General features: G+C 44.5%; 1 protein-coding gene across 5 annotated transcripts; it reads right to left on the bottom strand.

Moving 5' to 3' along the window:
- Positions 1 to 837: 837 nt before the first annotated feature.
- Positions 838 to 26,057, bottom strand: PPT2 (palmitoyl-protein thioesterase 2). 5 transcript variants are annotated; one of them, XM_049889486.1, is made up of 10 exons: positions 25,687 to 26,056; positions 24,906 to 24,973; positions 24,519 to 24,718; positions 24,123 to 24,276; positions 23,574 to 23,669; positions 23,378 to 23,485; positions 22,511 to 22,594; positions 22,308 to 22,392; positions 1,174 to 1,228; positions 838 to 984 (listed from the first exon to the last, which is right to left on the bottom strand). In XM_049889486.1, the coding sequence occupies exons 3-10, from the start codon at positions 24,708 to 24,710 to the stop codon at positions 841 to 843; spliced, it is 918 nt and encodes a 305-aa protein (XP_049745443.1). In that variant the 5' UTR covers positions 24,711 to 24,718; positions 24,906 to 24,973; positions 25,687 to 26,056; the 3' UTR covers positions 838 to 840. The 5 variants fall into 5 exon arrangements, with proteins under 5 accessions (XP_049745443.1, XP_049745437.1, XP_049745428.1 ...); XM_049889480.1 differs by lacking the exon at positions 25,687 to 26,056 and adding an exon at positions 25,356 to 25,633; XM_049889471.1 differs by lacking the exon at positions 24,906 to 24,973 and having other exon boundaries at positions 25,687 to 26,057.

Raw genomic sequence — 26,057 nt, 5'->3', positions numbered from 1 at the left:
GAACCCACACAGAATGGGCATTGAGAGAACGGAAACACCAGTGGGGTCCCCACCCCAGACCAAGCATCCGGGTACCCAGGCCTCAGGCTCTCCATCCCCACCCTTCTTGGGGAGCCAGGTTCCCCTCACCTGGAAATGAGCCAAGCTACAGTGAGGAAATGGAACTTTATTTCCATAAATACAGGAGAAACACCCCATTCAAGGGTAGCTAAAAGAGGGGGTGGGGCCTCAGAGAAACTAGGCTCCCACGGGGTACCCCAACACTGAACATAGGGACTGGGGGATCCCAAACCTGAGATGGGCCTCGCAGGCCACAGATATTCCCCAACACTGACGCTTCAAGAACGGAACTGTCCCCATAGGGGAGCCTCAGAAGCCCACTCTTAGGGGCAGTCCTTCCTGGGGGTTGGGAGGGCTAACAACTGGGGCATTCAGAGGAAAAGGGGACATGGGGAGAAGAGAAGCTAAAAATGTCCTGAGTGGCCTGGAAGGAGACCCCCGTGGTGGGCAGGGGCTGAGTTCCCCTCCTGTACAGCCAGATACAGAGGAGCAGCAGCAGCAGGAGCAGCCACAGGTTAAAAACCTGGTTTCCCACTTCCCAACCTCGGCCTTGGGAGAAAGGGAGAGCATAGGGAAGCCCCCAAATGAGACGACATGGGGGGAGGGGAAACCAGGATTTGTCATTCATGGAGGAGCTGGGGTTCTGGGAACCCTGGTTGTAGGGGGCCAGTGTGGGAGCAATGAGGTGGTCACAGGCACACCGGAGCCTGATGTCTGCTTTCCAAGGCCGCCACTGGGTCTCTGGGCTGGGGGGTTCCTGGGGGACCCCTGCAGATGTCCTCAGGAGAGCCATGGTTCGATGCAGGTCTCATAAAGGGTGCGGTTGGAATGCCAAGCCGTGTGGGGGATCCCAGCCATCGGACACCTCACTATGGCCCCCCGGGCCAAGAGTGTCTTCAGCCCAAAAGAGTCCCGCAGATAAACCTTCAAGGTGGGTGAAAGGTCATGGAAGCATGGAAGAAAGACACAAAGAGACAAAGTGGGTGATGACTGGTGTGCCAGGCCCCCTTCCCACAGGGTGAACCCTTGAGATCAGGGGTCAGTGACAGGAAGGTTGTCAGAATGAGGTACGACAGTACATGCAGAGAGAGGACACAATCCCGGGAGGCTCACCAGTTGTTCCTCCATCTCTAAGACCGTCTCATTTGCATCGTAGAAACCAAAGAAGCTACAAAGAGATTTGAGAGAAGGTTATCAGGAGAGCTGAAGAAAATGAAGGTGGGCTAGTGCCCTTCAGGAATTCCCAGCCTGTCGGGGAGGCAAACACCAGGGACGACACTCAAGATATTTAACTGGCTATCAGGTACCTCATGAAGCGATGCACTGAGAATACATGAGGATCCAGTATTGCCTCAGCAGAATCCCCACCAAAAATGCATAACCTGAATGTAATTGTGAAGAAATATCCAACAAACCCAAACTAAGGGACATTCTGCAAAAGAGCAGGCCCCATATGCTTCAAAAATGGCAATGTCATAAAAGACAAAGACTAAAGAAGTGTTCCAGACTAAAAGAGACTAAAGAAACAAATGCAACATGTGATCCTGGATTGTACCTTGCACTGGATTTTTTTTTTCCTATAAGGACAATTGGATAAATCTGAATAAGATCTATAGATTTCTGTATCAGTGAACTTCTTGACTTCAATAATTATACTGGGGATATGTGGAGTCCCTCGATGATGCAAATGGTTAGCATACTTGACTGCTAACTGAAACTTGGCAGGATTGAGTCCACCCATAGGTGCCTTGGAAAAAAGTCCTAGTGATCTATTTCCAAAAAATCAGCCATGAAAAAACCCTGTGGAGCACAGTTCTATTCTGCACACATGGTGGGGTCGCCAAGAGTCAGAATTCACTCCATAGCAATTGGTTTTTTTGTGTTGTTGTTTTTGTCTTTATTGTAGGCATGTAAGAGAACGTCCTGTTTATGGGAAACACACACTGAGGTATTTAGGAGTACAGGGACACCATGTCTGCAGCCTACTCTCAAATGGTAGAGAGAGAGAAAGAGGATGCTAGCTAATGTGTTCCTATGAATGACAGTAACAGCTCACATTATATAGCAATTTTTTTGTCCCAAGGTACTGTTCTAAGTATTTTTCATCTATTACCTTATTTACTCCTCACAACAACCCTATAGGGGTAGTGACTATTATCCCCATTTGACATATGAGGAGACTGATGTGCACAGAGATTAATTAACTTGGTAAGTTCAGAGTTAACGGTGAAGTCAGGCTGTCTGGCTGTCAACCACAATATTGCACTGCCTCTCTATGAAGGAGGTATTCTATATATGTAGTTAGATGGATGGATAGATAAATGATAGATGAATGATGTATGGATTATAGATGGAGGGAGGGAGGGAGGGATGGATGGATGGGCAATAGGAACACAAATGTGGTAAGACACTAGCACTTGGAAAACTAGGTAAAAAGTATTCAGGAATTGTTTGTGCTATTTTGGTAACTTAAATATGAAATTACTTCAAAATAAAAAAGTTTACAATGTTTTTAAATTAAGAATATTTAACTGCATGGGCACTGAGTACACGCTGGCCATGAATAAGTGGATAAATGCTAATGGTGGTAAACTCAGGGGACTGTGGAAATAGAGAGGAGAGGCACCTAACCTAGCCTTAGACCATCAGCAAAGGCTTCCCAGCCACGATCCTGGGGAAGGCTGTCCCAGGCAGAGAGAACACTGAGAGCAGAGGCACAGAGGTGAGGAACAGGTGGGTACCTGGAGGAACTAGGTTAGGTGCCTGGAAGCCATGCTGAGGAGCTGGATTTTATAAAGGCTAGGAAATCTACTTTCGAAAATCTGCCAATGAAACTCTATGAATCACAAAGGTCTAGGGTCACCATGAGTCAGCAGTGACTCAACAGTAGCTAACAACAAAGAAAGCAACTCTGCCATACACTCTCCCCACTGTGTGTGTCTGAGACTGTTACTTACCCTCTTGGTTCTATATAAGAATATTTCCCTCAGAGAGAGGCAGTAAAACACTGTGGTTAAGAGTCAGATAGCCTGACTTCACCACTATGAACTTAAACAAGACATTTAATCTCTCTGCACCTCAATCTCCTTATATATCAAATGGGGATAATAGTCACTGCTCCACAGGGTTGTTGAGAGGATTAAATTAGCTAATACATGAAAAGTACTTAGAACAGTGCTATGTAACCATGAAGGACCCTGGTGGCGCAGTGGCTAAACATTTGGCTGCTAACCAAGAGGTCAGCAGTTCGTACCCACCAGCCATTTCTTAGGAGAAAGATGTGGTCGTCTGCACCTGTAAATATGTAAAAAAGCCTTGGAAACCCTATGGGGCAGTTCCACTCTGTCCCACAGGGTTGCTATAAGTCGGAATCAACTTGACAGCAGAGGGTTGTTTTTGGTTTGGTATATAAACATTAGCCATTACTACTGTTCATAGAGTTGTTATAAATGTGGAATGAGATAGTGTATATAAATCTCATCCCTTGCTACCATAAGGGATATCACTGCTTCACTTTAAAACCCTCCAGTGGAGGCGGAGTCAACATGACAAAAGCACCATGCTGTCCCTCAATAGCAAAGACCTGAAAAACTAAGTAAAACAGATAAAAATGTCAATCCTGGAACCCTAAGCGACAAATGAGGGGATAAAGAACTCGATCAAGCACCTAATGGAATAAGAAGCTGACAAAGAATGAGGAAAGCTACAGAGTGGAGGTCGCCTACTAGCTAACACAGCATGGATTTGCCATCTTGGACCTCAGCCACCAAAAACAGTGGACAAGGAGTACAGGAAGGCAACTTCACAGAGCTCTCAAGAGGAGACAGAGCACCAGGTAACCAGGGATACACGCTTTCCCATGCCCCACTCTCTTTCCCTCTACAAGGCATATGCCACTTTGCAACAGCCACGGTCTCTTGGCTGGAGAGACAGAAGCTCATCGCTGCCAGGTCTGCCTCACCCGCACTGGCCGGCTCCTTCAGTGCCATTTTGTTTGTTTTTGTGTTATGGGTTTTTTATGTTTCTTCTCTATCTCTCCTTTCTTTCCTTTCAACCACCCACCGAGCCCCATGTGCCATCCCCGCTCATTCTTGATGAGCTGTGCCATACCACTCACCTAGCCAGCCACCAGAACGCTGCCTCCCCAGGCCTGTGCCACCCTACCAGCAGGCTCCCTCAGCACCATTTTGTTTGTTTTTCTTTTGTTTTTTGTTGTTGTTGTTGTCCCTTCTCTCTGCCTCTCTCCTCCTCCCTTTCCCTCCTCCCACCCACCCAGCCCTGTGTACTGCCCCTTCAACCCCTCTTCTCAAAAGGCTGTGCTGTACCACTCAGCTAGACAGCCTCTAGCGTATGGCCTCCCTGGGTGTGCACTGCTTCCAAGGGCCAGCTCCCTAAGCACCATGATTTTTATTTTATTTATTTATTTATTGTGCTTTAAGTAAAAGTTTACAAATCAAGTCTGTCTCTCATAAAAAAATTTATATACACCTTGCTACGTACTCCTTGTTGCTCTCCCCCTAATGAGACAGTATACTCCTCCTCTCCACCCTGTATTCCCCGTGTCCATTCAGCCAACTCCTGTCCCCCTCTGCCTTCTCATCTCCCCTCCAGACAGGAGCTGCCCACATAGTCTCATATGTCTACTTAAGCCAAGAAGTTCACTCCTCACCAGAATCATTTTCTGTCTTATAGTCCAGTCCAATCCCTGTCGGAAGAGTTGGCTTTGGGGATTGTTCCAATCGGGCTAACAGAAGGTCTGAGGATCATGCTTCAGGGTCCTTCTAGTCTCAGTCAGACCATTAAGTCTGGTCTTTTTACTGTTCTCCTGCTCCTTCAGGGATTCTCTGTTGTGTTCCCTGTCAGGGCAGTCATCAGTTGTAGCCATGCACCACGTAGTTCTTTTGGTCTCAGGCTAATGTAGTCTCTGGTTTATGTGGCCCTTTCTGTCTCCTGGGCTCATAATTACCTAGTGTCTTTGGTGTTCTTCATCCTCCTTTGCTCTAGGTGGGTTGAGACCAATTGATGCATCTTAGATGGCTGCTTGCTAGCGTTTAAGACGCCAGATGCCACTCACCAAAGAGGGATGAAGAATGTGTTCTTAATATGTTTTGTTATCCCAATTAAACTAGATGTCCCCCGAAACCATGGTCCCCAGACCCCTATCCCTGCTACACTGGCCTTCAAAGCATTTTGTTGTACTCAGGAAACTTTTTGCTTTTGGTTTAGTCCAGCTGTGCTGACCTCTCTTGTGTTGTGTGTTGTCTTTTCCTTCACCTAAAATAGTTCTTGTCTACTATCTAATTAATAAATACCCCTCTCCCTCCCTCCTTCCCCACCCTCGTAACCATCAAAGAATATTTTCTTCTGTATTTAAACTATTTCTTGAGTTCTTATAATAGTGGTCTCATAAAATATTTATCCTCTTGACTAATTTCACTCAGCATAATGCCTTCCAGATTCCTCCTTGTTATGTTTCACAGATTCATCATTCTTCTTTATTGGTGGGTAGTACTCCATTGTGTGAATATACCATAGTTTATCCATTCATCCATTGATGGGAACCTTGGTTGCTTCCATCTTTTTGCTATTGTAAACAGTGCTGCAGTGAACATGGGTGTGTATATATCTGTTCATGTAAAGGCTCTTATTTCTCCAGGATATATTCCAAGGAGTGGGATTGCTGGATCGTTTGTAGTTACGAGAGGGGGGAGGGAGGGAGGGTGGGAGAGGGTTATTTACTGATTAGATAGTAGACAAGAACTACTTTAGGTGAAGGGGAGGACAATACTCAATACAGGGAAGGTCAGCTTGACTGGACCAAAAGCAAAGAAGTTTCTGGGATAAACTGAATGCTTCAAAGGTCAGCGGAGCAAGGGCAGGGGTTTGGGGACTATGGCTTAAGGGGACTTCTAAGTAAATTGGCAAAATAAATTCTATTAAGAAAACATTCTGCATCCCACTTTGAAGTGTGGCATCTGGGGTCTTAAATGCTAACAAGTGGCCATCTAAGATGCATCAATTGGTCTCAACCCACCTGGATCAAAGGAGAATGAAGAACACCAAGGTCACACGATAACTATGAGCCCAAGAGACAGAACGGGCCACTTGAACTAGAGACTTACATCATCCTGAGACCAGAAGATCTAGATGGTGCCCAGCCAGAACCGATGACTGCCCTCACAGGGAGCACAACAGAGAACCCCTGAGGGAGCAGGAGAACAGTGGGATGCAGACCCCAAATTCTCATAAAAAGACCAGACTTAATGGTCTGACTGAGACTAGAAGAATCCCAGTGGTCATGGTCCCCAAACCTTCTGTTGGCCCAGGACAGGAACCATTCCTGAAGACAACTCATCAGACATGGAAGGGACTGGACAATGGGTTGGAGAGAGATGCTGATCAAGGGTGAGCTACTTGTATCGGGTGGACACTTGAGACTGTGTTGGCATCTCCTGTCTGGAGGGGAGATGGGAGGGTAGAGAGGGTTAGAAACGGGCAAAACGGTCACAAAGGGAGAGACTGGAAGGAGGGAGCAGGCTGACTCATTGGGGGAGAGTAAATGGGAATATGTAGTAAGGTGTATATAAGTTTATATGTGACAGACTGACTTGATTTGTAAACTTTCACTTAAAGCACAATAAAAATTATTTAAAAAAAAAGTCATTGGAATTTGGATCAGAATTCCATTGTATCTATAGATTGCTTTGGGTAGAATACACATTTTTGCAATGTTGAGTCTTCCTATCCGTGAACAAGTTATGTTTTTCCACTTATGTAGGTCTCTTTTGGTTTCTTTCAGTAGTGTCTTGTACTTTTCTTTGTATAGGTCCTTTACGTCTCTGGTTAGATTTATTTTATCTTCTTGGGGGCTACTATAAATGGTATTGATTTGGTGACTTTCTCTTCGACATTCTCTTTGTCGGTGTAGAGGAATCCAACTGATTTTTGTATGTTTATCTTGTATGCTGATGCTCTGCTGAACTCTTCTATTAGTTCCAGTAGTTTCCTTGAGGATTCGTTAGGGCTTTCTGCATATAAGATCATGTCATCTGCAAAGAGAGATACTTTGACTTCTTCCTTACCAGTTTGGGGGCCCTTTATTTCTTTATCTACCCTAACTGCTCTGGCTAAGACCTCCAACACAATGTTGAATAAGGGTGGTGATAAAGGGCATCCTTGTCTGGTTCCCATTCTCAAGGGGAACACTTTCAGACTCTCTCCATTTAGGATGATGTTGGCTTTTGGCTTTGTATAAATGCCCTTTCTTATGTTGAGGAATTTTCCTTCTATTCCTATTTTGCGGAGAGTTTTTATCATGAATGGGTGTTACACTTTTTCAAATGCCTTTTCTGTATCTATTGACAAGATCGTGGGGTTCTTGTCTTTTGTTTTAGTTATATGATGGATTACATTGATTGTTTTTCTAATGTTGAACCATCCCTGCATACCTGGTATGAATCCCACTTGCTCATGGTGATTTTTTTTTTTTTTATATGTTGTTGAATTCTATTGGCTATTTTGTTGAGAATTTTCACATCTATGAGGGATTTTTTTTTTTTATGAGGGATATAGGTCTATAATTTTCTTTTTTTGTGGTGTCTTTACCTGGTTTTGGTATCAGGGATATGCTGGCTTCATAGAATGAATTTGGGAGTATTCCATCCTTTTCTATGCTCTGAAATTCCTTTAGTAGTGGTGGTGTTAACTCTCCTCTGAAAGTTTGGTAGAAGTCTCCAGTGAAGCCATCAGGGCCAGGGCTTTTTTTTGTTGGGAGTTTTTTAATTACCTTTTCAATCTCTTCTTTGATTATGGGTTTATTTAGTTCTACCTCTGTTTGTGTTAGTTCAGGTAGGTAGTGTGTTTCTAGAAATTTGTCCATGTCCTTTAGTTTTCAAATTTGTTAGAGTACAATATTTCATATCATTCTGTTATGATTCTTTTAATATCAGTTGGTTCTGCTGTGATATCACCCATCTCATTTCTTATTTGGGTTATTTGCTTCCTCTCCTGTTTCTCTTTTGTCAGCTTGGCCAGTGGTTTATTGATTTTGTTAATTTTTTCAAAGAACCAGCTTTTGGTCTTCTTTACTCTTTCAATTGATTTTCTGTTCTCTATTTCATTTAATTCTGCCCTAATTTTTATTATTTGCTTTCTTCTGATGCCTGAGGGTTCTTTTGTTGCTCTCTTTCTAGTCATTCAAGTTGTAGGGATAATTCTTTGATTTTGGCCCTTTCTTCTTTTTGGATGTGTCAACTTATCGCTATAAATTGGCCTCTGAACACTGCTTTAGCTGTGTCCCAAAGGTTCTAAAAGGAAGTGTTTCCATTCTCACGGATTCTATGAATTTCTTTATTCCATACTTAGTGTTTTCTATAACACAGTCGTTTTTGAGCAGGGTACTGTTCAGTTTCCAAGTGTTTGATTTCTTTTCCCTGCTTTTTCTCTTATTGATTTCTACTTTTATGGCTTTATGGTCAGAGAAGATGCTTTGTAATATTTCAGTGTTTTGGATTCTCATAAGGCTAGCTTTATGATCTAATATGTGGTCTATTCTAGAGAATGTTCCATGTGTGATGGACAAGAAAGTATACTTGGCTGCTGCTGTGTGGAGTGTTCTGTATATGTCTATGAGGTCAAGTTGTTTGACTGTGGCATTTAGATCTTCTGTGTCTCTACTGAACTCCTATCTGGATGTTCTGTCCTTCACTGAAAGTGGTGTGTTGAAGTCTCCTACTATTATTGTGGAACTGTCTATCTCACTTTTCAATGCTGTTAGAGTTTGTTTTATGTATCTTGAAGCAGTGTCGTTGGGTGCGTAAATATTTAATATGGTTATATCCTCCTGGTATATTGTCCCTTTAATCATTATATAGTGCCCTTCCTTATCCTTTGTCGTGGATTTTACCTTACAGTCTATTTTGTCAGAAATTAATACTGCCACTCCTGCTCTTTTTTGATTGTTTGCTTGATATATTTTTTCCATCCTTTGAGTTTTAGTTTGTGTGTGTCTTTAAGTCTAAGGTGTGTCTCTTGTAGGCAGCATATAGATGGATCATGTTTTTTTTATCCATTCTGCCACTCTGTGTCTCTTTATTGGCGCATGTAGTCCATTTATATTCAGTGTAAGTATGAGTTTACTGCTGTCATTTTGATATCTTTTTTTGTGTGTTGTTGACAGTTTCTTTTTCTACTTAATTTTTTGTGCTGAGTTTTTCTTTATATATTGCCCTTCTTTCTTTTTTGTTGTTGTTCATTTGTTTTTGCTAAGTCTTTACGTTTTTCTTGTGTTTTATTTTGATGTGCAGGATTGTTAGTCTCTTTTTTGGTTACCTTAATATTTACCCCTATTTTTCTAAGTTTAACCCAAACATTTGTTTCTTTATATCGCCTTGACTTCCTCTCCATATGAAAGATCTATGACTACATTTTTTTACTGTCTTTATTGATTTAATGTTGTCATCTTTTACACAATGACATTGCTGTTTCCCTGTTTTGAGCTTTTTTTTTTAATAATTTTTATTGTGCTTTAAGTTTACAAATCAAGTCAGCCTCTCACACAAAAACCCATATACACCTTGCTACACACTCCCAACTACTCTCCCCCTAATGAGACAGCCCGCTGTCTCCCTCCACTCTCTCTTTTCATGTCCATTTTGCCAGTTTCTAACCCCCTTCACCCTCTCATCTCCCCTCCAGGCAGGAGATGCCAACATAGTTTCAAGTGTCCACCTGATCCAAGAAGCTCACTCCTCACCAGCATCCCTCTCCAACCCATTGTCCAGTCCAATCCATGTCTGAAGAGTTGCCTTTCGAAATGCTTCCTGTCCTGAGCCAACAGAAGGTCTGGGGGCCGTGACCACTGGGGTCCTTCTAGTCTCAGTCAGACCATTCAGTCTGGTCTTATGAGAATCTGGGGTCTGCATCCCACTGCTCTCCTGCTCCCTCAGGGGTTCTTTGCTGTGTTCCCTGTCAGGGCAGCCATCGGTTGTAGCCAGGCACCATCTAGTTCTTCTGGTCTCAGGATGATGTAGTCTCTGGTTCATGTGGCCCTTTCTGTCTCTTGGGCTCGTAATCGCCTGTGTCCTTGGTGTTCTTCATTCTCCTTTGATCCAGGTGTGTTGAGACCAATTGATGCATCTTAGATGGCTGCTTGCTACCGTTTAAGACCCCAGACACCACTCTTCAAAGGGGGATGCAGAATGTTTTCTTAATAGATTTTATTATGCCAATTGACTTAGATGTCCCCTGAAACCATGGTCCCCAGACCCCTGCCCCTGTTGAGCATTTTTTTATCTTGATTTATTTTTGTGATTTCCCTATCTGGGTTGCTATCTGGTTGCTCTGTCCTGTATTCTAGTCTTAGGTTGATACCTGGTATCATTGATTTTCTAGCCAGAGAACTCCCTTTGGTATTTCTTATAGTTTTGGTTTGGTTTTTGCAAATTCCATAAACTTCCGTTTACCTGGAAATGTCCTAATTTTGCCTACATTTTTGAGAGACAGTTTTGCTGGATATATGATTCTTGGTGGCAGTTTTTTCCTTTGGTGCTTTATATAACTCATCCCGTTGCCTTCTTGCCTGCATGGTTTCTGCCGAGTAGTCCGAACTTATTATTATTGATTCGCCTTTGTAGGTAACTTCTCGTTTACCCCAGGCCAGTCTTAAAATTCTCTGTTTATCTTTGGTTTTGGCAAGTTTGATTATAATATGTCTTGGTGACTTTCTTTTGAGATCTACCTTATGTGGTGTTTGATGAACATCTTGAATAGATATCTTCTCATCTTTCACAATATCAGGGAAGTTTTTTGCCAACAAATCTTCAACAGTTCTCTCTGTATTTTCTGGTATCCTTCCCCATTCTGGTACTCCAATCACTCGTAGGTTATTCCTCGTGATAGAGTCCCACATGATTCTTAGGCTTTCTTCATTTAATTCTTTTATCTGATTTTTCTTTGATTAGTGCCAAGTATTTTATCTTCTATCTCACGAATTCTGACTTCCATTTCCTCAATTGTGCTCCTCTGTCTATTGAGTTGTCTGATTCTGAAATTTTATTGTTAATCTTCTGAATTTCTGATTGCTGTCTCTCTATGGATTTGTGCAGCCTATTAAATTTTTCAGGATGTTTTTGAATAACCTTCTTAATTTTTTCAATTGCTTTATCTCTGTGTTCCTTAGCTTGTTCTGCGTTTTGCCTGATCTCCTTCCTGATCTCTTGAAGAGTTCTGTATATTAATCTTTCGTATTCTACCTCTGGTAATTCCAGGAAGATACCTGCCTCCAGAAGAGCCCTTGATTCTTTGTTTTGAGAGCTTGTTGAAGCGATCATGGTCTGCTTCTTTATGTGATTTGATGTTGTTTATTATCTCCAAGGCATCTATAAATTGTTGTATTAATTTATTTTATGTTTGCTTACTGTATTCTATCTTCTTGCTTTGTTTTGTTTTGATATGTCCAAAATAGGCTGCTTGAGTGAGCTAGCTTGATTATTTGCACCTTTGAAGCTCTAACATCCTGTCACCAGATGGCTAGAGCTGTTACCAGGTATATGAGCCTAGGAGTCCATTCACTTTTCTTGTATGGATTCAGCTCAGGTGTCCAGGTAGTCGGTCACCAAGTGTGTGGTACAGGCTCTGTCCTACAGTCTTAGAGGGGTACGAGGGTGACTGGTGGAGGCACAGGTATCTGGTTGCAGCAGGGGGTCATGGTCTGAACAAGGCAGGGGCTGACAACCATCCCCCAAGTGTCTGTGAGGAAAGCGCATCCCTGTTCCCTAAAGCACACAGGTGGGTGGGCTCTGCAGCCAGACCATGGGCACCCAATGCTTTTGGTTTTAAGAACTGGGAGGTACCACTTATGCTTGGACCCCTGTCGCGGGTGGCTAGGTGATGTGGGTGGAGACACCAGTCCTCAGGCCCCTGATGTGGGTAGATGAGGACCCTGTTTAATAGCCAAAGCGATGTCAAACTTTAAAAACCTGCCTCTGCACTGCACAGCTGAAACAGCTGAAGTCAGATCACAGGCACATACACTGTTGCAGTCTGCCAACAAGGTCCTAAGCTCCTGAAATGGGCCCACACAGGTCCATGCAGGGTTGAAAGGTATTCAATGTCCATGTACTGTTTGTGCCTGGACAGGAGGAGGTGCTTCTGTCCTGAACTCCTCAACGTAGGGGAACTGGCAGATTATCTTTTCCCCCAGTTGTTAATTTATTTCTTCTCCAAGGCTGGGAGAATGGTACAGGGTGCACAGCAGGACCTATCTCAGGCCCAGGGAAATCGACAGCCACTGAAGCCGGCCTGGGGGCTGGGGGCACGGTAAGATAGATTCAAGTACTTAGCTTTTGCCAAGAGCCCTGTTCTTCTGATTCCAGAGATATGAGTAGGCTGTGCAGCTCGATGTCTCTCCCTGAGGAAACCACATCCTGAATGCTAAACCAGCCCTGCCACAGTTGCACCGATGCATCGTGCCTAAGGGGCACCAGTTCCCGCCAAGTCGGGTCCAGCAGTTCCTTGCCGCTTCTGATCCACCTCGCCCTCCCCCTGCCATTCAGTCTGATTTCCTAACTTTGCCTTTGATGTTCAGGGCTCCTAGCTTGTCCTATGTATATAATCATTTCACTTGTTTTTTCGGGTCTTTGATTTAGGAGGGATCATTGGAAGCATCTGACTGCTCCGCCATCTTGGCCCTGCCTCCTCAGGTGGTCTTTTCAAAGGCACTCAAAACCTCAATCCAGTCCCAGAGGGCCCCAGGGGCAGCCTCAGGGGACCAGTCTGCACCCACCAGGGCAGCTGGGGCGCAGCCAGCAGGGACTGGACTGGGAGAGAAGGGCTAGTGAGGGGCCACACCCGCGCCCTGCAGAAAGTTTGCCTGTAATTTTTATTTATCCTTCCCTTTCTTCCTTTTTTCTTCTCTCTTCCATCTAGACCCTGCATGTCCTCTGCTCCTTCCTGACGGGCAGTGCCACACTGCCTGGCGAGAGAGATATCAGCTTGCCAGCACCCCAAATTCAGCCCCTCCCCCAATGGCTGGCTTCCCTAGCACCATATTTTTTTGTTGTTGTTGTTTTTGGTTTTGTTGTTGTTGTTTCTGTTCTCTCTTTCCCTTCTTTCTTTTCCTTTTCCTGCCCACCTAGCCCCATGTACCACCCATACCACTTCTCGATAGGCCAAGCCACTCAGCTAGAGAGACACCGGCACACAGCCTCACCAGGTCTGACTTTCCCCACACACACTGAATCCTACCACACCACCATTTTATTTACTTTTTTTCCCTTTTTCTTTCTTTTCTTTTTTTTTTTTTTTTTTTTGCTTCTCTTTCTCTCTCTTCTTTCTCTCACCCATTTAGCTCCACACATCACATCCTCTCCCTTCCCTCCTATTTATCTGCACTGTGTGCCAAACACCATGACCCTGAGCTGCACTGCACAGACCACTGGACCCTTCCCTGCCTCATCAGCCCCAGTATGTCACAAATGACCCACCCCCACCGTTGACACCCTCCTGCCACTGCAGCATAGCTGAGCAACCAGCCCTACCCACCTGGACAAGGTAGTGAGAAGTATTCTGCCCACTGATTAGCAAGCAACAAAGTACGATGCCCAGCTTGCCTGCTCAGACAAAACCAAATAAAACAAGAAAAGCAGGACAAAATGAACAAATCTCAATCGACAAACAAAGAAAATAATTCCTGACTGTCCCTAAGCAGACAATATCAAAACATAAAAAAAAAAAAAAGGACAGAATAGCTCCAGGATGCAACCAAAATAAAAAACAACAGATGATATTCCAGTAGAAAAAAAGGCATTCGAACTACCCATTAAGGAATTCAAAACACTAATATCCAGGCCTCTCCAAGAGATGAAGGAAAACGCAGACAAAAATAAGAAAAAAAATCGACAAAATCATGGAAAATATAGACAAAATCAGGGAAAACATAAAGCAATGGAAGAATTCATAAAAATAATACAGGAACAAAATATCAAAATAAACGAACAACTAGAAATCCTACAAAAAAAAAGTAACTAGAAATCCAAAAGATAAACAAGATTTCAGAAATGGAAAGTGCAATAGAAGGTTTTAGGTGCAAATTAGAAACAATGAAAGACAGAATCAGCAAAACTGAAGACAAATCTTTGAATACCCCATTGTTTGAGGAAAAATCAGAGAAAAGAATGAAGAAAAATGAACAAAACCAAAGGACGATGTAGGATACAATCAAGAGCAAAAATCTGCATGTGATTATAGTTCCAGAACAGGGGGAGAAACTGGAAAACACAGAGAATCACTGAAGATTTGCTGAGAGAAAACTTCCCTAATGTCATGAAAGTTCAAAAGCTGATCATCCAAGAAGCTCAAAGATTCCCATATAGAATGGACCCTAAAAGAAAATCACCAAGACATATCATAATCACACACACTAAAACCAAAGACAAAGAATCCTGAGAGCAGCTCAAGAAAACCGAAAAGTCACATACAAAAGGGAAACAATAAGACTAAGCTCTGATTACTCAGCAGAAACTATACAGGCAAGAAGGCAATGGGGATGACGTATATAAAATCTTGAAAGAAAAAAATTGCCACCCAAGAATAATATATCCTGCAAACTCACACTCAAATATGATGGCGGAATTAGGACATTTCCAGATAAGCAGAAATTAAAGGAATATGTAAAAACCAAACTAAATTTATGAGAATTACCAAAGAGAGTTCTTCAGTTAGAGAACTAAAAACATCAGACAACAACCTGAATCTAGGACACAAGACAGCACCAGCCAGGAACTAACCTGGGTAATGAACTCTCAAGGATAAAACAAAACTAAAGTTTTACAACAGGGAACAAGAGTGGTCAATCTGTAAATGACACCAATGTCAGAACAAAAGAGGAATAAACAGTGTAGGTATAGAGCTTCCAAATGGAAACAAAGTCAAGGCGATATCAACTAATGAAAGACTGGTTTAAACTTAGGAAGATAAGGGTAAATTTCAAGGTAACCACAAAGAAAGTTAATAAGCTTACTCATAAAGAAGAAAAATATAAAGTTTCGGTAAACACAAAAATCTACAAAAACAAAAGAAACAAGCAAAAAATATCCAAAAACAAAAGGAATTCAGCACAGGAGAGTAAAAGGAACAAGGAAAACGTCATCACCACCAAAAAAAGCACTACAAAATGACAGCAATAAACTCACACCTATCAATAATCACACTGAATGTAAATGGCTTAAATGAATGCATTTAAAAAAAAAAAAAAGGACCCATCAATATGCTATCCACAAGAGATACACCTTAGAAACGAAGACATAAATATATTAAAAATCAAAAGCTAGAAAAATACATCAAGCAAACAACAGCCAAAAGAGAGCAGGTGTGGCAATACTAACCTCTGATAAAATAAACTGTAAAAGAAAATCCACCATAAAAAAAGACAAGGAAGGACATTATGTGATTAAAGGGAAAATCCACCATGAGGACATAACTATAAGAAATACCTATATACCCAATGACAGGGCCCCAAAATACATAAAACAAACTCTAACAACACTGAAAAGAGAAATTGACAATTCCACAATAATAGTAGAAGACTTCAAGACACCACTGTCGGTAAAGGACAGAAGATCTAGAAAGAAACTCAAGAAAAGATACAGAAGATCTAAAGGTCACAATCAACCAAATGACCTCACAGACATTATAGAACTCTCCACTCAACAGCAGCAAAGTACACATTCTTTTCCAATGCACATGGAACGTTCTCCAGAATAGACCACATCTTGGGCCACAGAGCAACCCTCAACAAAGTCCAAAACATTGAGATAATACTAAGCATCTTCTCTGATCACAACACCATAAAAGTAGAAATTAATAACAGGAAGGGCAAGGGAAAAAAAATCATATACATGGAAACTGAATAAAACCTTGCTTAAAAACCACTGGGTAATAGAAGAAATCAAAGATAGAATAAAAAAATTCATAGCATCAAATGAGAATGAAAACACATCATACCAAAACCTCTGGGACACAGCAAAGGCAGTGCTCAGAGGCCAATTTATAGCAATAGATGCACGCATTAAAAAAGAAGGGAAAAAATCAAAACATTAGCTATACAACAAAAAAAGAGAAAAGCAAAAAAAGCCCACAGCTACCAGAAAAGGAAATAATAAAGATCAGAGCAGGAATAAATGAAATAAACAATAGAAAAACAATAGAGTCAACAAAATCAAAAGTTGGTTCTTTGAAAGGATTAACAAAGTCAGCAAACCACTGGCCAAATTGACAAAAGAAAAATAGGAGAGGACACAAATAACCCTAATAAGAAATGAAATGGGGGACATTACAACAGACCCAACTAAAATAAAAAGGATCATAACAGAGTACTATGAAAAACTATATACTCCAGGGACTTCTGGCCAACATGGCGCCATAGACGGAAGCACCACGACATCCCTACACAGCAAAGACTCAAAAAATTAAGTAAAACAGAGACAAACATCATTCGCGGAATAGGAAGTGCCAAGTGAAGAGGTAGAGGACTCAGCCAAGCACCAAATGGAATAAGAAACTGACAGAGGACGGTGACCGAGGAGAGATAACGTGCAGAGGGCCCCAACAGCTAACACAGCACAGATCTGCCGTCTTGGACTCCAGTGGGGGATCAGCAGACAGGTAGCACGGGAACGCAGCTTTGCAGAACTTCCAGCAGGAGATGGAGCAGCCGGTAACAAGTGATACATGCTTTCCCACCTCCCATTCTTTCCCTGATGCTCTTCCTCCGAGCTTCCTGGCTGGCTGCGGTGGCTCTACCACCCGGGAAATGCAGCATCCATGTCACTTGGATTCACCCCACCCACATCAGAGATCAGCAGACAGGAGTACAGGAAAGCAGCTTCACAAAGTTCCCAGCAGGAGACAGAGCACCCGGTAACGAGCAGTATACGCTTTCCTAGCCCCCCCTTCTAATCTTCACCCCTTTGGCCTCCTCTGCTTCCCGCCAGCCACAGTCTCTTAGCCCGGAGGCAACTGGTTTGGCCTCAGCCTGCTTGGATTTGCCCTGCCCAGACTGGCCAGCCCCCTGAGCTGATGTTGGTTTTTCCATCTCTTTTGGTTTCTTCTGTGCCTCCTAACACCTCCCCCTCCTTTCTCTGGAACACCTGGCTCTGTGTGCCATCTTTGCCTCTTCTTGAAAGGCTTTGAAGCCACACTTAACTGGGGAACCAGTCCCCCAGCCCGTGACACCACGCTGGTGGGATCCCTGGGGCTTTTTTTTTTCCTTGTTTTGCTTTGTTCTGTATTGTTTGTTTGTTTTCTTTTTCTTTTTGCAGCTTGGGAGCCCCTTCTAGCTGGGCTGCACTGAACGGCTTGGGAGCCACTCCCCCAATCTGCACGGCCACGTAGATGGGAGCCCTGGGGGCGTTTCTTTTTCTTTTCTCTCTCTTTTTCCCTTTCGGTCTGCCTTCAGTTTTCAGTTCTCATCTCTCTACACTTATCTCCTTTTCCTGTCTCCTGAATACCTAGTGCTGTGTGACATCTATACCCCCTCTAGCTGGGCTATACTGCTGCAGCCTGGGAGCTACTTCCCCGGTATTAGCAGCCCTACCAGTGGGACTCTGGGACTCCTGGGGGCTTTTCTTTTTTTTCCAAATTTTCATCTAGTTATTTTTTTCTTTCATTTTCCCTTTTGCTTTTCTCCATGTATAGGTTTCTAATCTATCCACTTCAACGGCAAGCTCCCTTAGCATGCTTTTTTCTTTTTCTCTTCATTTGCTTCTCTGTTCTTGGCTCCTGTTTTTCCCTCCTCTCTCCCATCCTTCCCACACCCCTATTAGCTCCACACATCACAAGCTTCCCCCTCTTTCCTGCCTACCTGCACTGTGCACTGAACATTACACCCCCGAGCAGCACAGGCACGGCCTACTGGAACCTGCCCAGCACTGATTCCTGGCCTGCCCTGTCAGCCCTAGTACATGCCACAAACAACCCATCCCAGCCCCTCCCCTTCAGCTGGACCTGCCCTGCTGCACCATAGCTGAATGACTGACCCTGCCCATTGGACAAGGAAAGGAAAGTATCATGACTACAGATGAGCAAACAACAAAGAATGCACAGCCTGCCTGCTCAGACATAACCAAATAAAACAAAAAAAGCAGGACAAAACAAATCTACAATCAAAGAAAACAACTACTGAATGTCCCAAAGACAGCAGACAATATCAAAACATATTAAAAAAAATCAGGACTGGAGCATTCTGTAGATGTCCAAAACAAAACACTAAATGACTTTCCAGTAGAAGAAAAAGCACTAGAACTACCTGACAGGAATTCAAATCTCTAATATTCAGAGCAATCCAAGAGTTGAAGCAAAAAGCAGACAAAAGTGAGGAGAAAATAGACAAATTTTTGGAAAAGGCAGACAAATTCATGGGAAACACAGACAAAAAAATGGAACAATTTAGGAAAGTAATACAGGAACACAATGCCAAAATAAATTCACAACTAGAAATTATACAAAAACAACAATTAGAAATCCAAAAAGATAAACAACAAGATCTCAGAGATGGACAATGTCATAGAGAGCTGAGGAGCAGGTTCCAAATGATGGAAGACAGAATCAGCGAAATTGAAGACAAACACTTGGATACAACTCTGTTTGAGGAAAAATCAGAAAAAAGAACAAAGAAAAATCAAGAAACCCTGAGAATTATGTGGGACACAATCAAAAGCAAAAATCTTTGAGTGATCGGAATTTTAGAACTGGGAGAGAAAACAGAAAACACAGAGAAACCAAACGAGACCTACATAAATGGAAAAACATACCATGCTCATGGATAGATAGACTCAACATTGTGAAAATGTCAATTCTACCCAAAGCAACTGACAAATGCAATGCAATCCCAATCTAAATACCAAAGCGTTCTTTAACGAGATGGAAAAACTAATCATTAATTTTACATGGAAAGGAAAGAGGCCCTGGATAAGTAAAGCACTACTGTAAGAAAAAGGAAAAAGTAGGAGGACTCGCACTACCTGACCTCAGAACCTACCATACAGCTACAGTAGACAAAACAGCCTAGTACTGGTACAATGACAGACACATTGACCAATGGAACAGTATCGAGAACCCAGGTGTAAATCTATCCACCTACGGTCACCTCATCTTCGACAAAAGCTCAAAGTCCATTAAATGGGGAAAAGGTAGTCTTTTTAACAAATGGTGCTGGCAAAACTAGATGTCCATCTGTAAAAAAATGAAACAGGACCCATACCTCACACCATACACAAAAACTAATTCAAAATGGATCAAAGACATATATAAAACCAAAAACTATAAAGATCATAGGCAAAAAAATAGGGTCAATGCTAGAGGCCCTAATACATGGCATAAATAGCATACAGACTATAATTAACAATACACAAACATCAGAAAATAAGCTAGATAACTGGGATCTTCTAAAAATTAAACACTTACGCTCATCAAAAGACTTCACCAAAAGAGTAAAAAGAGAACCTACAGACTGGGAAAAATTTTTTGGCTATGACAAATCCGACAAAGGTCTAATCTCTAAAATCTGTAGAAAAATCCAACAGCTCTACAACAAAAAGACAAATAATCCAATTAGAAAACGGGCAAAAGATATGAACAAACACTTTACCAAAGAAGACATTCAGGCGGCTGACAGACACATGAAGAAATGCTTGCGATCACCAGCCATCAGAGAAATGCAAATCAAAACTCTAATGAGATACCATCTCACCCTAACATTACTGGCACAAACCAAACAACAGAAAATAACAAATGTTGGAGAGGCTGAGGGGAGATTGGAACTCTTATGCACTGACGGTGGGAATGCAAAATGGTACAACCATTTTGGAAAATGATATGGCGCTTCCTTAAAAAGCTCGAAGTAGAAATACCATATGACCCAGCTATCCCACTCCTAGGAATATATCCTGGAGAAAATAAGAGCTGTCACACAAACAGACATATGCATACCCATGGTCACTGCAGCATTATTCGTAATAGCAAAAAGATGGAAACAATATAAGTGCCCATCAACAGAAGAATGAATAAACAAACTATGATACATACACACAATGTAATACTACCCAACGATAAAGAATAATGATGAATATGCAAAGCATCTCAAAACATGGATGAATCTGGAGGGCTGAGTAAATAAGTCAATCACAAAAGGGCAAATACTGTATGAGGCCACTATTATAAAAATTCATAAAAAGATTTACACACAAAAAGAAACAACCTTTGATGGTTATGAGGGATGGGGAGGGAAAAACACTAACTAGAAAACAGAGAAACAATAACTTAGGTGAAGGATAAGACAGTTCACAATACTGCGGAAGCCATCACAACTTGACCAAGACAACAGCAGGGAAGCTTCATAGACACATCCAAACTCCCTGAGGGACTGAATTGTTGGGCTGAGGGCTGGGGACCATGGTCTCAGGGGACATCTAGCTGATTTGGCATAAAATAGTTTATGAAGAAAATGTTCTACATTCTACTTTGGTGAGCAGCGTCTGGGGTTTCAAAAGCTTGTGAGTGGCCATCTGAGACTCTAATGGTCCCACCCCATCTGGAGCAAGGGAGAATGAAGAAAACCAAAGACACAGGGTAGGATTAGTCCAAAAGCCTAATGGACCACAACTACCACAGCCTCCACCAGACTGAGTCCAGCACAACCAGATGGTACCCATGTACCACCACCGAGTGCTCTGACAGGGATCACAATACAGGGTCCCAGACAGAGCCAGAGAAAGATGTAGAACAAAATTCTAACTGACAAGAAAAGGCCACACTTACTGGTCTGACAGAGGCTGAAGAAACCCTGAGAATATGGTCCCTGGACACCCTTTAACTCAGTACTGCAGTCACTCCTGAGGTTCACTCTTCAGCCAAAGATCAGACAGGCTCATGAAACAAAAGGAGACTAAATGGGCATGCCAGCCCAGGGGCAAGGACAAAAAGGCAGGAGGGGATAGGAAAGCTGGTGACAGAGAACCCAAGGTCGAGAAGGGGGAGAGTGATGACGTGCCATGGAGTTAACTAGTGTTACAAAATAATATCTGCATTAAATTGTTCAAAGAGAAACTAATTTGCTTCTAAACCTTCATCTAAAGCCCAATTACAAAAAAAAAAAAAAACAAAAAACTGCAATGGCTTCCCATCTCTCTCAGAATAAAAAATCAAGGTCCTTACTTCAGCTCTTCTATTACCTCTCTCACCTCCTCTCCCCCTACTCTCCCCTGCTCCTAGTGCTGTTCCTCATACCTGCCCCAGGGCCTCTACAGGTGCTACGCTTCTCCTTGGGTCAGTCTTTCCCCAGAATGCTGCACATCTCCCTCCCTCACTTCCTTTAGTCACTGCTCAGATGGCACCTCTTCCAGGAGGACCTCTTTGGCACTATCTAAAATAGGTTCCCATCATCCTTTATTCCCTTGCTCTGCCTTGTTTTATCACCATCTGACATACATAGTTACACTTACTATCTGTCTCCCCCAGTAGAAATGTAAGCTACAGGACAGCAACAGCTTTTGTTTCATTCACCAGTGCATCTCCAGGGCCCAGAACAGTGTCTGGGTATATAGTAAACCAAAACTAAACCCATTGCCATTGCATCGATTCCAACTCATAGTGGCCCCATTTGTTACAAAGTAGAATGCACCACAGGGTTTTCTTGGCTATAATCTTTATGGAAGCAGATCTCTAGGCCTTTATTCTGCAGTGCCACAGGTGGGTCTGAACCACCAACCTTTAGGTTAGTAGTCAAATGCAAACCATTTGTACCACCCAGAGAGAGTACATAGTGATGCTCAATAAGTGTTTGTTGAGTGACTAAAATAGATAAGGTGACAGAATGGATAAAAACCAAAAACCAAACCCAGTCCTGTCAAGTCAATTCCAACTCATAGCGACACTAAAGGGCAGAGTAGAACTGCCCCATAGAGTTTCCGAGGAGCGCCTGGCGGATTCAAACTGCCGACCCTTTGGTTAGCAGCCGTAGCACTTAACCACTATGCCACTAGGGATTCCGACAGGATGGATAGGAGGGTATTAACTGAATAGTGGGAGAAGCAAGCCAGTTTTAAGCATGAGTTGGAAGGTGTCTTTGAATAGAGATGTACAGTAGACATTTGGATAAAAACATTTAAAGCTCAAAGCTAGAAATAAAGATTGGTGGGGGTGGATGCGGAAATGTCCTCAGCCAGTCTTAAGACCACACAGCCCCTTATTACCTGGACTGCCACGGGGTAATAACACCATCATCAGGGCCTCCAATCAGCACCAGGTGACCCACACGAAGAAAGTTCTTCCGCCACGCTACAGGGTGAGAAGAAGAGAGATGGTCAGCTGCAGGGGACAGGCCAGGTTGGGGAGGGGGATACAAGGGGGCCAAAGAAGCAGAAAAGGGGACTCAGGTAGGGGTCTGTGGTCTTACCAGTGGCATTGGGATGGTCTCTTTCCCCATTGATCAGGGCCAGGAAGCTGCTGGCGTTGAGGTACAAGTCATCATGGTGAGGGTCTGGGTACAAAGAGCAGTTAGAAAGACAGTCAAAGAAGACCGGAGGCTGAAAGACCAATCAGGAGGTTGCCATAATAGTCAAGATGCATAGTCATGTAATAGCAGCAATAATAATACTAGTAAAAATGATACCAAACACTTCCATCTAGTGCTTATTATACGCCAGGTACTGTTCAAAGTACACTGCACTCATTAATTTATTTAATCCTCATAACTGCCCTGTGAGGTAGGTTCTACACTATTATTTTACAGAGGAGGAAAACTGAGTCACAGCGAGGTAAAGTAACTTGCCCAAAGTCATCCAACAGGGTCAGGATTCAAATCCAAGTAGTCTGGCCCTGGCATCGAGGGTCTTATACATTACATTAGGGGGTTGGCAAACTATGACCCATGGGACAAATCCAGCCTGCCACTTGTTTTTGTAAATAAAGTTTTATTGGAATGGTCATATGCATTCATTTACATATTGTCTAAGGCTGCTTTTGCACTACAATGGCAAAGTACTTGCCAAAGAGACTGCTTGGCCTGCAAGGTCAAAAATATTTATGATCTGACCCTTTACAGAAAAGGTTTGCTGACCCCTGCACTAGACTATACTCTCTGAGACAATAAGGTAATATATACATAAAACATTTTGAACAGTGCCCAGCACACAGTATGTGCTCAATAAATATAAGTTATCATCGTCATTGTTGCTATTGGTTATGGTAGAGGTAGGAGCAGCAGGCACTATCCTCCATGTGCCCTCTCCCATGGAGACCCCAGTTCGACACCTTCACTCACCATGCCAATAGTTGCAGATGGAGAATTCCTGGCCCCAGGGGCTATAGCAGATCCGGTAAAGGTTAGACCGCATGGAGGTGGGGAACAGCCACTTCAAATAGTCTGTGTCTGGAAAGAGAACAGCAGTGCCAAGTGCTCCAAACCTCTGTGTCCCCCAAACCTGGGACCCTCTATGGAGCCCACAGTGTCCACTCACCTCCATACTGTCCCATCTGTGGAGAGGAGAGGGAGATGAAAGAGTCCACATTGTGATCATCCATGACAGAGAGCAGTGCCCGGCACACAAGGCCACCTGCAGGGAGAACACCACAGTGGGCAGGAACTTAGGGACAGCCAGGCCAACAGCCCTCACCTTCCCCCCACCACACTATTACACAAAGGAGACTGAGGCTCAGAGAAGGCAGGCACACACCATGCCAAAGGGCATGTAAGTGGCACAGCTGGAATTAGATTCTGGGCCTCCTGACTCTCTAACTCCAGGGTGCTCTTCACTGCTCAGTTATCCCTAAAGTCAAAGTGTGTCAAGAACTCCAGGAAACAGGGAAAGTGGGCAGCAGCTCAGGGAGCCTCCTTCCCATTCAGGACACAGAGACAAGAGCCGGGTGTGAGGCAAGTCAGAAAAGAAGGGCTCAGGTGTCAGGGCCCTGTCTGCAGCAGGGTGGTTCAGAGAAAGGGACGCTAGGAGGTGTCCCTCAGATGGGGATCAAGCTTCAGACAGGGTTCAGGAGTTGGGGGGAGCTCCTACCCTGTGAGTAGCAGATGAGATGTACTCCTTCAGGGGCCTTCGCCATGATGGGGGCCACAGCCTCTCGGAACCCCTGCACCTGTTCCCACAGGGGCCGCAAGCTCTCTCTTCCATCAAAGAGATCAAGCACTGTCACCACAGTCCCGGGGTGTGTCTGTGGAGAGGAGGCAATGCAGCCACTGACTATGAAGACCCTCCCACACTGGCCTCTGGCTTGAGTCCACGTGCCTATGCCCTGCTAGAACCAGAGATCCTGTCCTCTAGCTTTCCCCACTCCAGCATCAGCTCCCCAAGGAAGTGAGCAGGACCGGAGGGGCGGATTTCAGTTCCCCCCTCTGCCTCCCCAGTCATTGTACGCGCCTTCAACGCCCTCCACTGGGATGTCCCTTGCCAGACCTGGTTGATGTATTCCAGTAGGTGGCGGAAGCTGTACGAGCTGTCGAAGAGCCCGTGCACCACGATGACCGGCTTGTAGGTGTAGGTAGCGAGGTGGAGCGCCGGGGTCCCCGGCAGCAGCAGCAGTGGCAGAAGCGGCAACAGGAACAGGAGCCCCGCCGGCGGAAGCCGCGGCCACCGGAGCCCTAGCATGCTCCCGCCTGAGAAGTGGACGATGAGAAGGCCCGTGAGGGAAATGACAATACCTCCTTCCTTTGGAACAGACGCCCGGCAACCAAGCGACCCCCGTTCCCACCAGGACTTTGTCACAGAATAACCTACTTTTAACCTACTCGGGTCCTCCCCTCCCTTCTCCTCACACACACCCCTCCTACTACGTAGACGCACCAAAGCACTCCGGAAGCTCCGCCTCCAACTCGGCGCTCTGGGGATCTGTCCTTAGGCCCAGGATCCTCCTAAAGCATCATGCACGGCTCGGGGTTTTGCAAGACCCCTGAGCAGCAGCCCAGGCCCCCTGGAGAGTGCAAACTCCCACCTAGCCTGGGTCCGTGGGCCTATGTCTGCCCGCTGTTTACTTCTCCCCAGTCTGACACCCAAGGGGGAGGGGAAGAGTGGAAGGAGGGAGCGCGCACAGGAATGACGGATGGGAGGGGGGCGGCTTCTCGGGGTCGCGCACAGCCGTCACGTCCGGAGCTTTCCCTGGCAACCGTGAAAGCGTCCCTAGCAACGCAGGCCCGGGACCGGAGGGGCAATGGAACGTTCTATTGCGCCTAAGGGGCAGGGGAGTGAATACGTGGAGCGATCCATTTAGTCCCGAGAAGAAGCCGCAAGCCTAACCTGGAAATGGAGAGGCAGCCTCCCCAGGCCCCGCTGCACCCAACGACCCAAGGATCCGATGTCCTTATCCTGATTCTCCCCTATTTTCCAATCCAGGGGTCTAGCTTCGCGGCGGAACGCGAAGTTTTCCTTCTCTGGAGGGAGGAGGCAACGGGCGGAAGCAGGGGAGAAGTGGGGAAGGGAGGGGGGAGAACGCGCTCGGGAAAGGTGTCCGCATTTTAGTACGCAGGCTGAGTGGCCAGATGGCCTGAAGGGCTGAAGCCAGTCCGGGCGGACCCCCATCCTCCGCCTGACTGTCAGACCGCCCGGCCGCCCCTGGTCGCCGTCTTACAACTCTTTATTCTGGAGTGCATGTAGAGCCCTTGTCTACAGAGACGCGGAGTGTCCTCGAGGCTCCTTGAGTTAAGTGCGGCCTGGCCCAGTTTCTCCTGCCCTACTCTACTCCTTTCCCCATATATTTCCCACCCTCGAGGGGCGGAGGGCCTCTGGGGCCGTACTGACTCACGCCCGCGTGGTTTCAACCACTCTTTCAACCCGAGCGACCCTCACAGTCCTGGCCTTCAGAACTCCCTGTGGGCGGCACCCAGTTCAGACTTTCGGGCTCCTAGCGTCCCTCACCTCTCCACCTGTCTGTGACTCCTCTACTCGACATCTAGGCGCCTGGGTTAAGGCTTTTACTTAGCCTTTAAAGCCGTTTCCCGT

Source organism: Elephas maximus, chromosome 1 (genome assembly GCF_024166365.1).
Source record: "Elephas maximus indicus isolate mEleMax1 chromosome 1, mEleMax1 primary haplotype, whole genome shotgun sequence".
Taxonomy (NCBI): domain Eukaryota; kingdom Metazoa; phylum Chordata; class Mammalia; order Proboscidea; family Elephantidae; genus Elephas; species Elephas maximus.
Note: the sequence above shows the minus strand (reverse complement) of the source record. Positions and strands in the feature narration are given on the sequence as shown.